Raw genomic sequence first — 20,909 nt, forward strand, 5'->3', positions numbered from 1 at the left:
TTTTTAGTAATTTCTAAGCCCAATGTGGGTCTCGAACTCAAAACCCTGAGATCAAGACTCGCATACTCTACCAACTGATTCAGTTAGGCACCACTAGACAGATTATTATAGATCCTGTGAATTTAAGTACTATACTACACAGCTTCTTCTATTAAAAAAAAAAAAAGTGGCCCATTCAGTAAAACAGGGATACAATTATCAATGATATCTAATGAGACTTTAATATCATAATATAAACTGGATTTGGAATGGGGGTGGGAAAGAAATCAAAGTAGGGAAACTATGTAAAGACAGCATGAAAGTAAACAGAGGGATATGTAAGTAAAGAGGGATAATTAAAGTAAGCAGAAGTGCAGGGAACAGAGCAGCAGAACAAGGAGTAAGTTAGAGGGCTATAGGTTGAAGGGACATAAAAATAAGAGTTGACAATCTCATACCTTCTCTCCCTGTTGTAATGATATTCAGGCTTTGAGGAAGTTGGATAAATGCTCTGATACTCTAAGTGAGATTAGGGGACTTTTCTTGTTCTTATTTGGGCCTAATGACTGCCATGTCATAAGAGGTGATTGGTATGCCAGCCCTTGCCTACTTAAGATCTTAAATTATGGCCAGAGGAAGCATTAAGTGACAGCATGAAAGAAAGAGTGTCAACAGATGCTAAGGTCACACACATGAAATTATTTGTGGGAAACCCCAAGTTTACCATTTCTATATACAGCAACTCAAACAAACAACTCTATAGCCAGGATTATTTCTCACACATTTTAACAGACTGGCTATTAGTGGCATGACCCAGACAAAGGATGCTATTAATATCAGGATCCAGAGTATTGATAAACCAATCTCAATGTTGAAAAAGAATTTAATGACTGACACAGATGAAAAGCAAATCTAGACTACATACAAGCTATATTCCACAAACTAGGTTATATTCTCTTATTATCATGGAAGTTGTAAGAATCATAGGTTTAGAAACTGGAGAGATATTAAAGGACACCTAATTTAATCCCCTAATTTAAAAGATAAGACTAAGACCTAAAGGGGCTAAATAATTTTCCCAAGGTCACACAGATATTTTGTAAAACTGGACTAATTTTATAAACATAAAATTATTTTAAATAATTCTAAAGACATATAAAAGTAATAGTTCAGCATTTTAACACTTTGTGTATCTTGAGATCCCTTATTTTCTCAGCTTTTCCTCATATTATCTTTAAATAAAAATAGTCAATGCTATGTAGGGCAGAGATTTTTTAAGAATCTGTGACAAATATAGCAAGACCATCTGAAATAACAGACCTAAGAATTTGAAACTGGTTCAATAACCCAAGAGAAAAATGTTGCCAAGTTAATCATAGTAATTTCAGATGCTGGTTTTTCAATAACATTGTCATTCTGAAGTAATAATAAATAATTTTCTCTTTCAAGGCAGTATCAATGGTAATTTACCTTTGTCTTGATATTCAGATGGTTCTTGTTGAACTTTGGCACAGATTTCATGCTGATCCCTCTGCTCCATTATAGACAATTCAGGTGTATTTAAACACTCTGACCTTTATAAAGATAAAGCCATAAAAATATTAAATATTAAAATTAAATCAACACTTAAATCAAAATTAGATCAACAATTAAAATTAAAATCAACACTTTTATGATAGACTGCATTAGCCTGAGTAGTAAAGGGTAAAAAAATAGGTGTTTAATGGAAGCAAGATACTTAGTCATCTTTACATGTCCCAAATATGTAGATATCTGCTATCTGTGTATAGCCTTAAAAATCTATTGCTAATGCTACTTTCAATTAGATAACAAAAGCTAGGATATCTTGAAGTAGTGTTGGCATCTGTTCTGATTGGTCAGTGGCTGTTCTGTACTGTTTGTTAAGTATATTAAATGTCATCCCTGAATATAGAATACACTTATCTGGAAGGGAAATGACATATATGATTGCCTTCTAGGCATCATGATATAGGAAAAGAATGCTGAGTTATCATCTAGGGTCTTCTTAAAACCAGGAATATGAGTTTCGATTATTTTATCTATGAGATGGGATAGAAATACCTCATTTTATGAGCTAGGTTGTTGTTAAGGTCAAAAGAGATAATGCACAATGTGCAATTTTTAAATTGTAAATTATTTTATAAATCTGAAGTGTTATTAATATAGAGTGGGCCCCTAAATGGAAAAGATTAGACTTTGTACAGCAACCTGATTTCTCTAAAATATACTTTTGTCTCCTGTTTAGAAGGCAGAAAAAGCCTGAGGGCATGACATATAGGATGGGTAGTTTCCTGCGAAAGAGATGATTCAATGAATGTTAAACTATTCTATAACTACAGAGTTCTAAATAAATTTAGATAACCAAACTCTTATGATGCCATTACTTCATTACGGAACTACATGATTACTGTGATTTGAATGTAGCCAGTGTTCACCTTTCTCTGAACACATGATTATTTGGAGAAGCAAAGAATTTATAAGGACTATTCTACCTTGGATATTAACATTATATTTATACCTTGATATGCTGGAAAGAGAAGGTTTTGGAGTAAAACCAAATTCTTTAAGATCCACACTTTGAGATTTATTCATTTGCATCTATTAATGAAAAAAAATTCAACTATCAATTTCATAGCAACACTTTTTAACAAGCCAAACAGCAAAATTCCTGCCAGTACATAAAGTCCCAAAATCAATGAATTATAAGAAATTCAGGCTAGTTTTCAAATCAAATCTCCTTCTCAGGCACTTCTTAAACGTAGGTATTTCTTCATGGTTCTTTACTAGGCCTTCTCTTCTCCCTCTACACATTTTCAAACACCTCACTTACTTCCCTGGCTTCAATTATCATCTACATGTGAATGACTTTCAAATATGTATTTCTACTCAGCTCCTTCTCCTGGTTTTCTGTTATATTCAACTGTCTGTGGAACATCTTTACCTAGACATCTTGCAGGTTTCTAAATTCAGTATTTACCAGATTGAAATTAATGTATATCTACTTCTCTAAACTTGTTTTTCCTTTGGAATTCCTACCCTAATGAAGCCTCACTTTGTTCCTAGCTGCTCAACCCAGAAAGCTGGTCATCATCTTGATCCTTCTACGTCACCCCTCATAAGCAATTAAGTACCAGGGTAGTTGATTCTATCTCTGAGAAATATTTTAAACCTAGCCACTACTCTCCACTGCTACTGCCATTACATTAGAGTAGGCCAATCTTGCCTAGATTACTGCAAAACCTATCTAATGAGTCTTTATGTTCCTTTTCTATCATCCTCTAATCCATTCTCTACATTGCATCCGGAGTGAATTTATAAAATGCAATTCTGGTAATGTCACTGCTTTAAGCCCTTTAGTGGTTTCCCAATACTTTCAGGATAAAGTCCAAATCCTTAAAATAGCAAAAAGGCCTTCATTATCCAGCTCTTACTTACCTCTTCAGCCTTTTCACCCTCATCTCTCCACTCCCCAACGTGTAACTGAACTCCAGACGTACTGTATAACTTCAGTGTTTTAAAAGATCTCCTCTGGCTCTTTCTTAGCTCTGGACCACTGCACATTTTCTGTCTGGAATACTTTTTTATCCCTCTCCACCACCACTATAGTGCCTCCCTCTCCATACTTGGCTTCAAGTCTCAGTCATGTTTGTTTAGAATACTTTCCTGGCCTATCAAATGTGGAATGAGTACACTTTCTATCCAAATTCAAGTTAACTTAAATTTCTATCATAGAATCATCCATCACACTACATTGAAAAAGCCTATTTAGCTATCTATATCCTTTACTCAGCTATAAGCTCTATGAGGATTGGGACTAAAGCTGTCTTTTTCACAGCAGTATGTTAGCATCTATAACAGTCCTTGGCATATTCTTGGTGCTCAATGAATATGGAAGGGGGGCACTTGGTTGGCTTAGTTGGAAGAGTGTGAGACCCTTGATCTCAGGGTTGTGAGTTTGAGCCCCATGCTAGATGTACATATTACTAAAAACAATAAATCAACTTAAAAAAATGAATATGGAAAGAAAGAAGGAATAATATGGAATGGAGAAGGAAAGAGGAAGGAAAGATGGAAGAAAGGGAGGGAGGAAGGGAGGGAGGAAAAGCTTGGGCTACTAAAAAATTATAATCTCAGAGAAGGTGGTAGCTGTTTCAAACTGCATGTCACTCCCTGTTTCCCAATATTCCCCTTGTTTAAGCCTCATGACTTAAAATCTTCATTCTTGTTAAAGAGAAGAGAAACAGAAGAAACAGACATTCTGCTATTTTCTTGCCTCTCTTCTGGGGCTGATCAATTATTTTGCCCTGGATATGATGATGCAGGCTTAGAATAAGTCTGCTACTGACTAGCCTATCAATTGTATAAGCTACCATTCTTTCATGACTTGGAAAGCAGGCTCTTGCTCAGTACTCATCCAAGTACATGAATCAAAATCAACTTCAGACTTTCCACACCAGTTTCAACACAAAGAGAACACAGGAAAGGGTAAGTGTCTCTAGTTTCAATTGCTGGTTAACAACAACAAAAACACTAATAAGGGACTATGTAGAACTGTGTTCCAAAAGTAGATTTACAGATTAATTATTAAGAACTATATTTTCCTTCAGAAGAAGTATTTTGAAAATACAGCCCCGAAGTAACTAAAGTACACTGCTGATACCTACCTAATTGATATACAGAATATAAAGGAATATTCATATGTATTAAATTACAGAGCAAGGGATAAATGTTATTAAAACTAACCTTGAGACGTTTAACTGGAGGAAGTGATGAAACAGCATTCCTGTTTCTTAAATCAGATAAATATGAAGAGATTGTTGACTCTTTCATTACTGACTTTTGTGCAACTCCAGTTTTACCTATGAGAAGAAATTCTAGATCCTTTAGGTTAAACTTTAGGTAGTGTTCATGTAAAGCCAAATTTCTTTATAATTTCTAATCTAATTTTTTTCATGAAAGAAAATCATTTGAATTATAAACTGCATAATATAAATATCATACATAGATAATTAGGCTGTTATTACTATTCAAAGACCTTTCAATTTTTAAAACCTGAAATAAACATCTTTTATGGAACTCACAGCAGTCATGTCCACATGTATGTTTATTTTTACAGTGATGATTACATTCTCGGTTCCCAGGTTTTTTGCAAGCAGTCATTCCTAAATTTATATAAGAAAAAAACCTGTTTTTTACTAGAATTTATTTCCTTTCAGACAGTACAAAAAGATTATGATTTTACACTTCCTCAAGTGTTAACCCATTTAATATTTTAAAATGGTATTTCTGATAACACCTAGTCCCTGTTGGGCTATTTGCCCAATCCCAGCTTTTTGCAAGGAGCATCGACCCACCTATAAGCTTCTCTTAACCTCCCTGACATAAATAGAGCCAAATACCACAGAATATCAGTAACTCTTATCTTGAATGAGGTAAGAATGAGGGTGGAGTTTTTAAACTTCTCTGCTGCTTTATACTTACACTTAAGAAGAACCTGGAAAGAAGCAAACGTCGTTTCATTTTAATGGCATCAGTGATAGTTTCTAGTAGGGAGGACACCATACGTATTTAATAAACATTGAAATAAGTGTTTTAGGGGTATAAGAAATTTGCTATATGAATTCATAAAGAAAAGAGATTGCTGCCTGCTTGACCCACTGAGCTAGTATATCCAAATACATAATTTATTCTTCATAATATTTTAAGTAGGTTTTTTCTTGATCTTAGTAACATGGGGGAAGGGACAGACATCTGAATTGATAGATAGGATCTGGACATGAGAAGGGGACCAGGGGAACATGTTCACATAGAGGGCATAATACCCAAAGAGGGCAAACCACATACTGTAGAAATAGAAATAAGTTTATTTTTGCTGGAGCACAGATTTTAACTAGAAATGTTGAAGATAGTGAAGAATTTTGAAAACCTTTACAATCATTTTTTGGTCCTTTACTCTTAATTTTCAACGCTGTTGCTCATTTTCAAGACATGGCATATCTGGATAACGATAACATCTGTATAGCATTCTGGACTACATGGATAAGTCTACTCACCACAAGAGGGAACTGGTTAGATGCCTTAAGGGCCAGCAGATCAATGTACTGGGTAGTGATAAAGTAATGAAACTGCAAGCTGACAGCTGGACCATAGTGCTCCCAACTGAATACAATCAACTTTGGCAGAATATAAACAATACTCAGATAAGACCATTCTGTGACTGTGGTAAAGACAGAGATAAAAACTACTGTGTAATTATTTCTGAAACTAGAGGCAAGGACACTCAGGAACCACAAAAATAACTAAACATCCCCCTCTTCTGGCTAACACAAATGACTACTATTTCCTTAATCCTCCCATCTCTAAGATAAGATACCAAAATATCCAACTCCACTTTTTAAAAATATCCAATGTACAATTGACCTCTGCTCTCCCTAAACTCTCCCAAGAATCACCAGCACAAGCTGAAATCCTATAAATAAGCTCCTCTCAACTCCCTGAGATAACCCACAGCTCTGCCACAGCTGTGCTCTTTTGCTATAGCAAGTTTAAAAATACTTAATCAACTTTCCTCAAATATACGTGTATTCCCAGTGGTCTTTGGTTGAAAGGTTTCAATATTATATTCTGCAAGATATGCCATGGCTTACTGGTTAGAAGTTTTGCCCCCCCTCCCCCCTTCATAATTTCATCTCTCAGTCACCTGGTCTCCTTGTCTAGTCCTACCAAGCTACAATTTATTCTCCACGCTGTTGTTTAATTAGTCCTCCTAAAGTTCAACTCTGATCAGATCATTTGCCCACTTAGAAATGTTAGTTACTTCCTGCTGCCAACAAAATTAATTCCATATTTAAAGTCTTCCACAATGTAATTCTAGCCTCCCTTTCTGGCACCCATATTAACCCTAATTCATCAGAACACATTCGCTTGCCATTATTCAAACAGTCTCAAGACTTTCTATGATTGTACCTTTGATATTACCTCGTCTTAGAAGCCCCTCACTTCTTCATCCATCAGAGGTTTATCAACTTTCAAGGCCAACTTAAATGGCACTTTTATCATGATCTATCCTTATCACTCCATCTGAAGTGATTTCTCCCTCCTTTTGAGCCCCTCCAGCATTTTCTTTGTCCCTCTGGCTCACAGCATGCTGCCTTACATGAAATGTATTTACACAAAAAACACAGTGGTGAAGTACAGGGTACCCTAAACTAAAGTAAGAAAACATGAGTTTGGGGGGTGTGTGACAAGTTCAGTCAGTAGAGCATGCAACTTACAATCTCAGGGTCATTAGTTCAAGCCTCATGTTGGGTGTGGCCTACTTTTAAATAAATAAATATACAAATAAATAAATAAATAAATAAATAAATAAATAAATAGAAAACATGAGTCTTAATATAGGCTCTTATTGTAAAAAACAGATTAAAAATAATACCTGTTTTGTTCATCTCAGAGATAAAAAGATAAAATGAAATTAAGTATATGAAAGCATTTTAAGTTTTTAAACGTTTATTCATTAAAAAAATTTTTTTAATGTTTGTTTATTTTTGATAGAGAGAGAGAGAGAGAGACACACACACACACAGCATGAGTGGGGGAGGGGCAGAGAGAGAGGAAGCAGGCTCCAGGCTCTGAGCTGTCAGCACAGAGCCCGACGCAGGGCTTGAACTCACAAACTGCGAGTTCATGACCTGAGCCAAAGTCAGACCCTCAACCGACCGAGCCACCCAGGCGCCCCTTAAACGTTTATTCATTTTTTTGAGAGAAAGCGCAAGCGCGAGTTGGGAAGAAGCAGAGAGAGACAAACACAATCAGAAGCAGACTCCAAGCTCTGGGCTGTCAGCATAGAGCCCAATGTGGGGCTCGAACTCATGAACCATGAGATAATGACCTGAGCTGAAGTCAGCCACTTAACTGACTGAGCCACCCAGGTGCCTCTGAAAGCATTTTTAAATTAAGTGATAAACTAATGTATTAGAGTATGTACTATCTTTACTATCATTACTTAAAGATTATACAAGTAACTATAAAATTAAAATTGTTCAGAGTGCTATGAAGGAGAGGGACACAATGCTATATGATGACAGGAGGCACTGTTCTGGTTAGGGGATGTCTTGGAAGGCTTTCCTAAGAAGCAACAACTGCGTTGAGGATTAAAAAAAAGAATGGGAGTTAAGAAGGCAGAGGTAGGAGAAAGAGTACTTCAGGCAGAGAGTATGGCATATGCAAAAGCCCTATGACAAGGGAAAGCATGGCATATCATAGAAATTGAAAGGTCAGTGTGGCTGATGCTTAGCATCTAAGAGAGAGTACACGAAATGAGATTAGTGGAGAAAGGTCAGGCTATATTTGTAGGAGAATGGTTCTACCATGGTACCCTGGCAATTCCAGGTCTCCACATAGGCCACATAGGTAAGACTCAATCATTTTCAGAATGCCTTCTGATCCTCTTTGGGATATTTCTAGATAGGCAGTCTTGTAAGGAGGTGTTAAAAACCATTTCTCATCTGCCTCCTTAGCTTGCAAGAGGCTCCATATCTTCATGAGACTGCCATGAAGCAGTTTCCCGTCCACCTCTGGTTCCACTAAGGCACTGGACTTTCAACCTTGCGTCTTGCAAGGTACAGGTGCAGCCTATGGTTGATGTCTCAAAAATAAAGCAAACCACCATTTCTGTCATCTGGTCCTTCCAGTTCAGTGTTATCCTGTGGGGTTAGGAATGTAAGCACTTGAGAACATTATGATCTTGTTTTGATGTCTATGTAAATAATACACTACCTAGATCCATTTAGGTTTCTTATGTCCTTACCAGGCAATTCTATGGAGGTGGGGTGAGATTACCTAGCGGCTGCCACCCTACTGCTGCTTAGGAACTGACCGAACACGTCCCAGTATGGAACCTTGTAGGGATGTTAATGATTTGGATCTTTTATTCTAAGACCTATGGGGAGTTACTACAAAGCTTCAACCTAGGAAGGGACACAATTGAATCTGCATTTTGAAAAAAGGCTACCATAGGAGTCTAGGCAAAAGGAAAAAAAAATGATGGTAACTCAATCTAGAGTGGTGGTAGTAGTAGAGTCAGAATGGACTGATTTAAGAGCTATACAGAAAGTAAAAATATTTTTAATACAGAACCAAGTGAAATGCTTTTCTTTCTTAAGCAGCACATTGTTTTCTCTCAAGTTTTACTGCCTTTCTTTTAGTCTAGCAATAGCTAAAGTTTTTTTTTTAAGTGTATTTGATATTTTAAAGACAAAGACAAATACATGGAAACACCAGCCATTTATTCTCCCCCTCATAGATACCTCCTTCCTTGAGCCTTATATCTTCCTCCTAATGCAATCTAGGCCTGTCCTATAGTTGTCATCCAGGAACTTCCTTTCATTTAGCTTCTTGACTGAATCCAATATTCTTGGACTCTTTAACTTTTTTTTAAGTTTATTTTGAGAGAGAGAGAGAGAGAGAGAGAGCAAAAGCAGGTGAGGGGCAGAGAGAAGGAGAGAGAGAATCTCAAGCAAGGTCCATGCCATCAGGGCAGAGCCCGATGCAGGGCTCGAACCCACAAGGCATGAGATCATGACCTGAGCCGAGATCAAGAGTTGGACGCTTAACTGACTGAGCTACCCAGGCACCCCTCTTTGACTTTTTCTTTCTTGGTTAACTGCTTGGTTAACTGCTTGTGCTCATCGTCAAGCAACTGCTTTGGAAAAGATGTTTATGAGTTAAACATTCCAAATCCTTGAATATATTAAGGATTCACACCTACTAGTTTGGCTGGGTATAGAACACAGGGTTGAAAATCATTTCCCCCTGGATTTTTAAGTCTATTAAATTTTCTACCATCCAGTGCTGCTGATAAAGATTAATAAAATTTCAATTTTTGTTCCCTGGAAGTATTTATGATTTATCCATGATGTTCTAAAATGTTGCAATTATTCCCCCTTCGTAGATATTCTTTCATTTATCCTAACTAGCACTGAGTAAGCCTTTTTGATCTGCAGATTTATATCTCCAAGTGTAGGAAATTTTCATAAATTATTTCTGATTTGTTCGTTCTTTCTGGAACAGTTATTAGTCAGCTATCAGACTCTTATATTTCCCTTTATCTCCTACACTTTCTGTCTCATCTTTTTGCTTTCATCTAGATCATACTGACTTTATCTTCTGGTTTACTTCCCTGTGTTCACTGTTATTTTCTAATTGTTCTCCCTCCCTCCCCATGGCATCCTATTCGGTTTCATGTTTGCAATTAAATCTTTAATTTCTCTGATGTTACTAATTTGTTCATATGATGTTTTATTACATTCCTGAATTATCCTGTTCTTTTATCCATTTTTGGTTTACTTATTTTGGGCTTTCTTTCATATACTCCAGATTTTCCTCAAATGTCTCATCTTTAGTTATCTGCCTATAAGGCAGTCCTATTATATCTCCATTTCACAGATGAGAAAAGTAGTTCATACATAGATTAAGTAATATGTTCAAGACTACCCAGATAATAAATATCAAATCTGAGATTCTAACTAAGGTAGTTTAATTCCAGAGCCTTATCTCTCAACCAATCTGCCTCCCTAGTTATACTAGCTACCTTAGTTCTTCCCCAAATAATGCATTTAATTTATTTAGTAAAGAAACAGAAGAAGGGGCACCTGGGTGGCTCAGTCAGTTGAGCGTCCGACTTCAGCTCAGGTCATGATCTCATAGTTCATGAGTTCAAGCCCCACATCGGGGCTCTGTGCTGACAGCTCAGAGCCTGGAGCCTGCTTCTGATTGTGTCTCCCTCTCTCTGCCCCTCCCTTGCTCACGCTCTGTCTCTCTCAAAGATGAATAAATGTTAACAAAAATTTTTTTTAGGAATAGAAGGAGCTGGAGATGGGAAAAGTAAGAGGAAGTGCCTTATAGCTTGTTGTTTTGCAATAAGGGATAAGGAACTGCTTTCGTCTCTTAATCCAAGGACTCCTAATAGATGTATTTCTAAATGTCACCACAAGATGGTGCAAAATGACTACACATATTTACTCCCAGTGGTTAAAAACCACCATTTGGGAGCTGAATTTTAGAGATTCTGGAGAATCCCAAAAAATTCAAGGCAGAGTTGGCAAATCTTGTCAGGAATAAGGACTGTATACAAATTTCTTTATAGAATATTAGCACATGGATGTTAATTATCTAAGGGAGAAAAACTTTATTTCTGTTAGAAATGGTACTTAGAAACTGTAAGTGCTCCCCCATCCCCACCCCACCTCCCATATCCTGAGAATTGTCTGAATTTGTCTTGTTAGCAAATATAAACTTAAGCTTACAGAGATTGATAATTGGAAAAATTAATTAGGTTCTCAAAGAAAACTGACCTATGCTGTACTCAGGTATAATTTAAAGAGACCCATAACTCCATCACTATAATAATCTGAAATACATACATTTTCACAGATTTGTCACATATGAATTTACATGTTTTTAAACCTCTAATTCTAAGTATTTAAAGTAAAATAAATTTATTTAAAACATAAATTTATTAATGTCAACTAGAACAGTATTTAAGGAAAATATTTAAAATGACTTTAAGACAGGGCGCCTGGGTGGCTGTCGGTTAAGCATCCAACTTCGGCTCAGGTCATGATCTCACAGTTCATGGGTTTGAGCCCTGCGTTGGGCTCTGTGCTGATAGTTCAGAGCCTGGAGCCTGCTTCCGACTCTGTGTCTCCCTCTCTCTCTGCCCCTTCCATGCTCATGCTCTGTCTCTGTCTCTGAATAATAAATAAAAGTTTTTTAAAAAGTTAAAAAATAAAATAAAATGACTTTAAGAGATCAATAAGGGTTGGTGGGGCAAGGGTTAGTTGCTTGAAAAAAAAATCTTAAGGAAAACTGATAATAGTAGGCACATAATCCCTGATGCACTTAGCTTCACATCCTAATTATAAATTTAATAAGTGGTCTGTGCCTAAGCTACTGAAGTTAGTATTTCTAAAAGAATATTACTTTGACTTTTGCAGTTTCTGATTTATGCTAAGCAGATTTATGTACTTTATGACTTCACTTTTTAAATGAGAACATCTCCTCTTAATTTTTTGTCAAATCTTATACTATCATCTTGTTATTTATCAGGAAAAGGTTAACACTATGAATTGGAGTCCTTGGTTTTGCAATTTAATGTATTTATACACCAAAAGGTATAAAGAACAACTAAATGCATTTTGACTAGCATTTAAATCTGCATACTTTCAGTGCTCAGGCATTTGTTTTATCCTTGCATTTTTCAAATATATTAAATTTTCAACTCAGAATGGCATAGTAAATGCAAATGAATTTATTAGTGTCAAATCAATTTTCTTCAAATTAAACAAAGTCCATACTTCTTATTATGAATCTATTTAAAGAAGAAGAAGTTTAAATGCTTAAACCTCGTATATTAAGAATTGACCTGGGGCGCCTAGGTGGCTTAGTCGCTTAAGCATCCAACTGTGGATTGTGATCAGGTCAAGATCTCCTGGTTGTGAGATTGAGCCCTGAGTCGGGTTCTGCTCTGCAATGGGTCTGGAGCCTGCTTGGGGTTCTCTCTCTCTCCCTCTCCCATTACCCCTCTCCCACTCCCACACAAGTGCATGCTTGCATGCACACACACACACTCTCTAAATAAGCATTTAAAAAAAAGAATTGACCTGAAAATATTTAAAACTTTTTAAAACCAAAAAGTGTATTTTTCACATTGCTATATCTTAAAAATAGCAAAATTATTTTTCCTTTAACAAAAGAGTTATCTATTGGACTGTAACTATATATGAGAAACTACTGCTAAAAGAATGCTTTTGGGTTTTTTGCTAAATTGGGTTGGGTGGCGCTTGGCTACTTCAGTGGTGATGCCACTTCATCCTGTCTTTCCTGATACTCTCATATCTGGAGATCTTCAGATTTCTTTAAGTTCTTCCATCTAGATACATAAGCCTGTATCTCCCTCTTTTTTTTCTTCTCTACCCTCAGCTCAGCAATATGAGTGTGGATCCAGTTCAGCCCCAATGCCTGCCTTGCCCCGAAGCCCCCAATTCTAGGGAGTCTTCTCCAATGCCTGAGATTTATGGGCCTGAAGAAAATTATGCATCCTTGCAAATGTCATCTGCTGAGACCCTCCCTCACCCCCTCCCCCGGAGACTGTCTCCCTTCTTCCTTCCTCCATGGATCTGCTTATTCAGGACAACCCAGGTTCTTCCACCAGTCCCAGAGTAAAAGTGCTACCCACTTTTGCAGAGATCACGGTGAAGAAGGAAGATCCAGGTCAGGGCAAGAAACAGAAGATAAGAACCATCTTCTCTCAGACCCAGCTATATGTACTCAATGATAGATTTCAGAGACAGAAATATCTCAATCTCCAGCAGATGCAAGAACTTTCCAACATTGTGAACCTTAGCTATAAGCAGGTTAAGATCTGGTTCCAGAACCAGAGAATGAAATGTAAGAGGTGGCAGAAAAACAACTGTCCAGATAATAATAACAGTGTGATTCAGAACAGCTCTGCAACTCCAGAATACCCAGGCTTCTATTCCTATCACCAGGGATACCTGATGAACACTTCTGGAAACCTTCCAATATGGAGCAACCAGACCTGGAACGGCCAGTCGTGGAGCAACCATTCCTGAAACAGTCAGGCATGGTGCCCCCAAGCCTGGAATGACCAGGCCTGGAACAACCAGCTGCATGACTGTGGAGAGGAATCCTTGCAGCCCCAGATCCAGTTCTAGCAAAATTCTGTCAGCAATTTGTAGTCCATCTTAGAAACTGCTCAGGAAAGCCATAGTGTAATACAGCAAACCACTAAGTATTTTAATGTTCAGCAAATAATAGATTTATTCCCAAATACCTCTGAACCTACAGCCTGAAGATGCGAGAGGATGAGTATATTAGCCAATCTCCATTTGGGTGGTGGCTATATTACTTCTCCTAGGATTTGTCTTTTAGGGTCCAGTATCTCTGCCTTGATATTGTTTTTCGTTATGCTTATTCTGTCAATCAAGGGAGTACGGTTGGAGTCTAATCAAAGAGGATTCCATAGCTTTGGCTGCTATGGACAACATGCTAAAAGATGTTTCTGGCTATAGATAACTAGATATAATACTAATTTGGATATCTTTAGGCTCCAGAATTTAACCTCAAGAATAGAAAGTAAAAATACAGAGACATGTGATGAAGGATTATTTGTATTTTCTGAGATTGTGAGGCTTGTTAACAACCTCAGTTGTTAATGGTGGAGGGTTAAGTTATAATGTGTGTCACTGATTTTCTCTGCCCCAACTCCTAACCTGTTCATTATAACCAGTATTTGTAGAAAGCTGTTTTATATTTTAATGTATCATGATAATAGGGCCAGTCTGGCTGGTGGTTTATAGGTTTAAGTACAAATAAATACCCACTTTATCTTAAAAAAAAAAAGAAAAGAATGCTTTCAAAGACTTACAGGAAGCAGGAAAATAATTTTTAACTATATTATGTAAATTAAGGTGCATACTTCTATTTTTATATGCAGTAGAACCTTTGACTGTAACTTGTTCTGCGAGTGTTCCACAAGATGAGCAAAGATTTCTAATAAATTTTAACTTGATAAATGAGCAATGTCTTGCAATATGAGTAGTACGTGACACTGAATGTCGCATGATCACAACTGAGCCAATGGTTCTCTCTTTCTCTCTCTGCGGGATTGTGGGTGATCATCTCCCATGCTCAGATGCTCAGTCTCAGGTGCACTGTTTGGCAGGAATCAGTGATTTTTCAGAATGTTGGAAGATGCCCACACAGGCACCAGTGTATTTTTTTGTCAAAGCACCTATGGACAGTCCTTTGCTTTTCCATAAAAGAATAAGCCTGGGAATGCTTTGCTTCATTCTAGGTCAGGCTGCCTGCAAACATAGACCCTTTCATCTGCTGCCTTAATGCCAATTACATTAAGTACACTATATGACAAGAGTTTGTTAATACTGTACTGTAGTCAACATCTGTGTAAGCGTATACAATGGCCCCCATGCAGATAAAGGTTGAAAAGAAAGGCAGTGAGAAGGAGATGATTACAGTTGTAGGAAATCATCGAGAAGTACAAATGAGGTATGCAAGTGGCCAAAATTCCAAGATTTTATAAGAGGGTCTACATGTGCATCTCATCTGCAAAGAGGGAGGAGAAAAAGGCAGAGAATCCCTCACTTAAAATGAGACTAGAGAAATGTGTAAAATGTGGTAAGCAGTACAAAATTTTACAGAAAAGCACCCCCTAAGGTTGTATCAGTGCGAGCAATGAATCTGTTTAACGACAACACAATGTCACATTTCCTCCTCAGAAGGAGGCAAAAGTAAGTGTCATTGGATAGGTTCCTTGTTAAAATTGCAGGAAAAGAAAAAGATTCCATGATTTCATTAGTGACAGTGAAAGTCATCCTACACAAAAACCTTCCTCTCTCTCCTCCCTCACACCAGCCATGAAGGTTTTCAGAGGTTAAGTGCAGGTTGTTTATTTTTCTTTATATTTTGTATTTTCTTTATTATTTTGTATTATATTATAGCATTGTAATCATTTTTATATGACTATTTTTGGGTGGTGGGATGAATCATCTGAGTTTCCATTATTTCTTATGGGGAAATTTGCTTTGATATACAAGTGCTTGGGATTACAAACATGTTTCCAGAAAGAATTATGTGCACAAATCAAGGGTTTACTATAATTGGAATGTTCATAAGATTTGGGATGGTTATGTGTATGTGTATGTGAAGGGTGCATGTGTAAGTGAGTGTGTGTAATAAAACATTATTTGTATGATAGGAAGCATCTTTTATCTGTTTTCCACAGGATTGTTCTAAATATGTGGGGAACTTTTGCCCTCATAAAAGGCTCATACTTGGGGCACCTGGGTGGCTCAGTCGGTTAAGCATCCGACTTCAGGTCAGGTCATGATCTCACAGTTTGTGAGTCTGAGCCCCGAGTTGGGCTCTATGTTGACAGTTCAGAGCCTGGAGCCTGCTTTGGATTCTGTGTCTCCTTCTCTCTCTGCTCCTCCCCCGCTCATGACCTGTCTCTCTCTCTCAAAAATAAATAAAAATTTTTTTTTAAAAAGGCTCAAGCTAGCAGGAAGTATAGTAAACATTCCAACTTCTCACTACATTGTAAGTAACAAACAATTCAAGCTATTTTAAATAAAAACAGCTGGTGAGTGGGGGAAATGTGTTACATGAACATAGATACGTCACAGAATCCAAAGCAGCAGTTCAGCTAGGCATCAGAAGGGACTGAAACCAAGAAACTGAAAGTCATCAGAAACCCAGCTCTGGCATTTTTACCTTTGCACCTCTCTGTATCTCTACTTTAGTCTTCTCTTCCATAGTCCAGCTGTCTGTGATCCTGCATGTGGTAAAGGATGGCCAAGTGACAGCTCTGAGTTTATACTATCTTTGTGCAGCACTAATTCTAAATTGTCTTTCTTAAACTGATTTCTGATGCTATAAACGGTATTTTTAAAATTATGATTTCTATCTCTTTTTTGTTTGCTGGTATATGGTAATAATTTTTCAAATTTTTTAGTTGAAATATAATTCATACTATAAATCCACCCTTTTAAGGTGTACAATCCAGTAGGTTTTTAGTATATTCCCAAGGTTGTATACCATTATCAGTATCTAAGTTCAGAACATTATCACTTTAAAAAAAATCACATACCTATTAGTAGTTACTCCTTATTTCTTCCTACCCCACCCTCTGCAACTACTAATCTGCTTCCTATCTTTATAGATTTATTTATTCTAGACTTTTCATATAAATGGAATCTAACACTATCTGATATTTTTTGAATGGCTTCTCTCATTGGCATAGTGTTTTAGCATTCATCCTTGCATCAGTTTATTCTTTTTTATGGCTGAATATCCCCTTATATAGTTCTAATACAGTTTACTTATCCATTCATCAGTTGATGAACATTCAGTTGTTTCTACTTTTTGGCCATTATGAATAATGTTGCTGTAACATTCATGTACTAGTTTTTCTATGTTCTCAATTCTTTCGGAATTATAAACCCAGAAAAGGAATTGCTGGGTCACATGGTAATTCTATGTTTAACTTCTGGAGGAACTGGCAAACTGTCTTCCAAAGCAGCTGCACAAGTTTACATTCCCACTCACAGTGTTATGAGGGTTTCAATATCTCCACATCCTCATCAACACTTATTTTTGTCTGCCTTTTTTTTTTTTAATTGTCCACCTTTTTGACTAAAGTAGGTGGGAAGTAGTATCACACTGTGGTTGTGATTTGCATTTCCATATTGACTAATGATGTTGAGCAATTTTTCATGTGTGTGTTAGCCATTTGTAGCTCTTCCTTGCACAAATACCTATTCACATCTTTTGACCTGTTTGAATTTGGCTATTTGCTTTTTTATTGTTGAGTTATAAGACTTCTGTATATATAGTAGATACTAGTCTATACATAATTTGCAATCAGATATAATTTGCAAATATTTTTCTCCCATTCTTTAGATTGGCTTTCCACTTTTTTGATAGTATTATTTGAAGCAAAAATGTTTTTAATCTTGATAAAGTCCAATTCATCTTTTTAGCGGCTTGAGCTTCATGTATCATATCTAAGAAACCACTGCCTAATCCAAGGTCATGAAGATACAAACCTATGTTTTCTTCTATGAGTTTCACAATTTTAACTCTTACTTTCAGGTTTTTCACCCATTTTGAGTTAATTTTTATATATGGTATGAAGTATTTATGGTATGAAGTAATACTGTAAATGATATAAAGTAATTACGATATAATTAATGCAATTGAATATCAAGTTGCCTAGCCCTATTTGTTGAAAGCCTATTCTTTCCCCCTTGAATGGTTTGACATCTTTGTCCAAAATCAGTTGACCACCGATGTATGGGTTTATTTCTGTACTCTTAATTATATTTCATTGATCTGTGTCCATTATTATGCCAGTCCCACATTGTCTTGATTACCATAGCTTTGTAATAAGTTTTGAAATCAGGAATTATGTGGGCTCTGTGCTGACAGTGTGGAGCCTGCTTGCGATTCTCTCTCTTCCTCTTTCTCTGCCCCTCTGCTGCTTTTGCTCCCTCGCTTTCTCTCTCAAAATAAATAAACTTTAAAAAACAAAGAATGTGTGTGGGTGGCTTAGTCTGTTAAGCATCTGACTCTCAATTTCAGCTCATTATGATCTCATGGTTCATGGGTTCAAGCCCATGTTGGGCTCTGTCCCGACAGTGTGGAGCCTGGTTGGGATTCTCTCTCTCCCTCTCTCTCTGCCCATTCTGTGGTTGTGCTCTCTTGCTTTCTCTCTCAAAACACATAAACTTTGAAACCAGGAATTATGAGTTCTCTTTTTTTTTTTCAAGACTGATTGGCTAATTTGGACCCTTACATTCCCATATGAATTTTAAAACCAGCTTATGAATTTCTTCCAAAAGCACAGCTGGGATTTTGACAGAGATGGCACTGAATCTGTGAATTTGGAAAATGTTGCCATCTTAACAATATTAAGACTTCCAATCCATGAACATGGGATATCTTTCCATATATTTAGGTCTTTTTTAACTTCTCTCAATGGTGTTTTGTAGTTTCTGTTCATATCTTAATTTTATTAAATGTATTCTTAAATAATTTATTCTTTTTAATGCTATTGCACAGGTTTTTTAAATATTGACTCTGTATCCAGTGTATTTCTAAACTTCCATGTTAATTCTAACAGTGTGTCTCTAGTCTTTTGGATTTTCTAGATACATAATCATGTTGCTTTCAAGTAATGACAGCTTATTTATTTCTTCCCAATCCTTGCCATTTTTATTTTTTTATTATATAACTGTACTGAGCAGAACTTCTAGCACAATGTTAAATGGAAATTGTAATAGAGAACACTCTTGTATCATTCTCCATCTAAATAGGAAACATTTTAAACTATTTCACTACTGTGTATGACATTTGTTACATGTATATATTTTTTAATAAAAATGAGCACTGAATTTTTGTCAAACTTTTCTGATCTCTGTCAAGACCAGATGGTTGGTTGGGGGTTTTTTGTTTTGTTCTGTTTTGTTTTTTGCCAGTTAATGTAGTGAAATACACTGATCCATCTTTGAATGCTAAGATACTCTTGCATACATGGAATAAGCCATACTTAATAGTGCTATATTATGCTTTTAAAATATATGGTTGGATTCAACTTGCTAATATTTTGTTAAGAACTTTTGGATGTACATCCATGAGAAAGATTGGTGAATAATTTCCCCCTTTTTTTTTAATGTCCTTGCCAGGTTTTGAAATAAAGACCATGTTGGACTTGCTTTAAAAAATTAAAACATTAGAAAATATTCTTTCTTTTCTATTCTCTGAATAAGTTTGGGTAAGTTTGATATTTTTTCCTAAATGTTTGCAGAAATTTACCAGTGAAATCATCTGACCCTTAGGATTTCTTTGTTGAAAGATTTTCAATTGCTTAAATTTCATTACAAGTATCAGACTACTCAAATTTTCTATTTTTTCTGTGAGGGGTAAGTTTTGCTTCACAAGGATTTATTCATTTTTACCCAAATTATGTCAGACTTATTGGTATAAATTTATTCATAATATCTTTAACTTTTTGATGCCTGTAATGGTATCCCCCTTTTCATTCCTAATATTGTTAATTCATATTTATTTCTTTATCAGTCTTGATAAGGGCTTCTTAAATTTATTCTTTTCAAAGAACCAAATCTTAGCTTTGTTGATTTTTCTGCTGCACATTTGCATTCTATATTTCATTCACTTCTGCTTTTTTTTTAAATAATTTTTTTTAACATTTATTCAGTTTTGAGAGACAGAGAGAGACAGAGTGTGAGCAGCAGAAGAGCAGAGACAGAGGGAGACACAGAATCTGAAGCAGGCTCCAGGCTCTGAGCTGTCAGCACAGAGCCCAGTGTGTGGGGCTGGAACCCATGAACTGTGAGATCATGACCGGAGCCGAAGTCAGAAACCTAACCGACTAAACCACCCAGGTGCCCCTCTCTGCAGTTACTATTTATCATAACTACCAATACTATTCAGAAAGCATAGTTGTTTAGGTTACTTTGGTAGGAGCCATTGCTCTCACATTCCCAGTACCTATTAATTGCTCCCCTTACTGTGCCAAAGCAGTGAACTGGATGCCTCCAGTTAACAACATTCAGTTTTTGCTTTATAGATTTAACTATAGAACCATGTAAATGCTTTACATTACTATAAAAGAAAATTCCTAAAAGTTATTCTAAAAACATAAAATATAAAATAAAACAAGGGCACCTCAGTGACTTCAGTTGGTTAAGCATCCAACTTCGGCTCAGGTCATGATCTCACAGTTCCCGGGTTCAAGCCCCACATCAGGCTCACTGCCGTCAGCACAGAGCCTGCTTTGGATCCTGTGTCCCCCTCTCTCTGCCCCTAACCTGCTTGAGCACACTTTCTCCCTCTCTCAAAGAAATTAACATTAAAAAAATTTTTTTAATGAATAAAATCAAAACAAAATGTATCCAGTTAGTGGCACAGCCACATACAGATCTATTCCAAGTAACTTAAAACACAGTAATTTGATTATACATGCCTAGCGAGTTATATTCTAAGAACAAAAATATCTCCACAAAAATTTTAAGCTATTTTTAACAATTATATTAAGAATGGTAGTTTGGTTTGTTATTCTGAGACTATTTGTTGTGTGTATAATGTGGAATAAAGAAAATGAGTGACATTCCATCATTTCTGGAGTCACTGAGAAGCAAATTTCTCAGCATGGCAAGAAGGATATACTAATAATTGCATTTAAGGATAAACCCTATAGCCCTGAATTTGACTTAGACATTTAAGCATGGGTTACTTATGTATTTTATCTCTAAACACAAACAAAAATCACATATTTCCTAATTCTGTGC

The 20,909-nt window shown here is 36.4% G+C and overlaps 1 protein-coding gene and 1 pseudogene across 11 annotated transcripts in view; one reads left to right on the plus strand and one right to left on the minus strand.

Moving 5' to 3' along the window:
• HFM1 (helicase for meiosis 1) overlaps positions 1–20,909 on the minus strand; it is a 91,815-nt gene that overhangs the window by 16,210 nt on the left and 54,696 nt on the right. For 10 of the 11 annotated variants that reach the window (XR_006221696.1, XM_042997851.1, XM_042997850.1 and 7 more), the window contains 4 exons: positions 5,082–5,162; positions 4,744–4,859; positions 2,519–2,598; positions 1,450–1,553 (listed from right to left, as the gene is read on the minus strand). Coding sequence is in view for 10 of the 11 variants with exons in the window: in XM_042997851.1 (XP_042853785.1) it covers positions 1,450–1,553; positions 2,519–2,598; positions 4,744–4,859; positions 5,082–5,162 (381 nt within the window). In the remaining variant the exon portion in view is untranslated. The remainder of the gene's footprint in view (positions 1–1,449; positions 1,554–2,518; positions 2,599–4,743; positions 4,860–5,081; positions 5,163–20,909) is intronic. The other variant, XM_042997854.1, reaches the window with a different exon arrangement.
• On the plus strand, positions 12,988–13,871 carry LOC107179619 (annotated as a pseudogene).

The sequence above is a fragment of the Panthera tigris genome, chromosome C1 (genome assembly GCF_018350195.1).
Source record: "Panthera tigris isolate Pti1 chromosome C1, P.tigris_Pti1_mat1.1, whole genome shotgun sequence".
In the NCBI taxonomy this organism is placed as follows: Eukaryota; Metazoa; Chordata; class Mammalia; order Carnivora; family Felidae; genus Panthera; species Panthera tigris.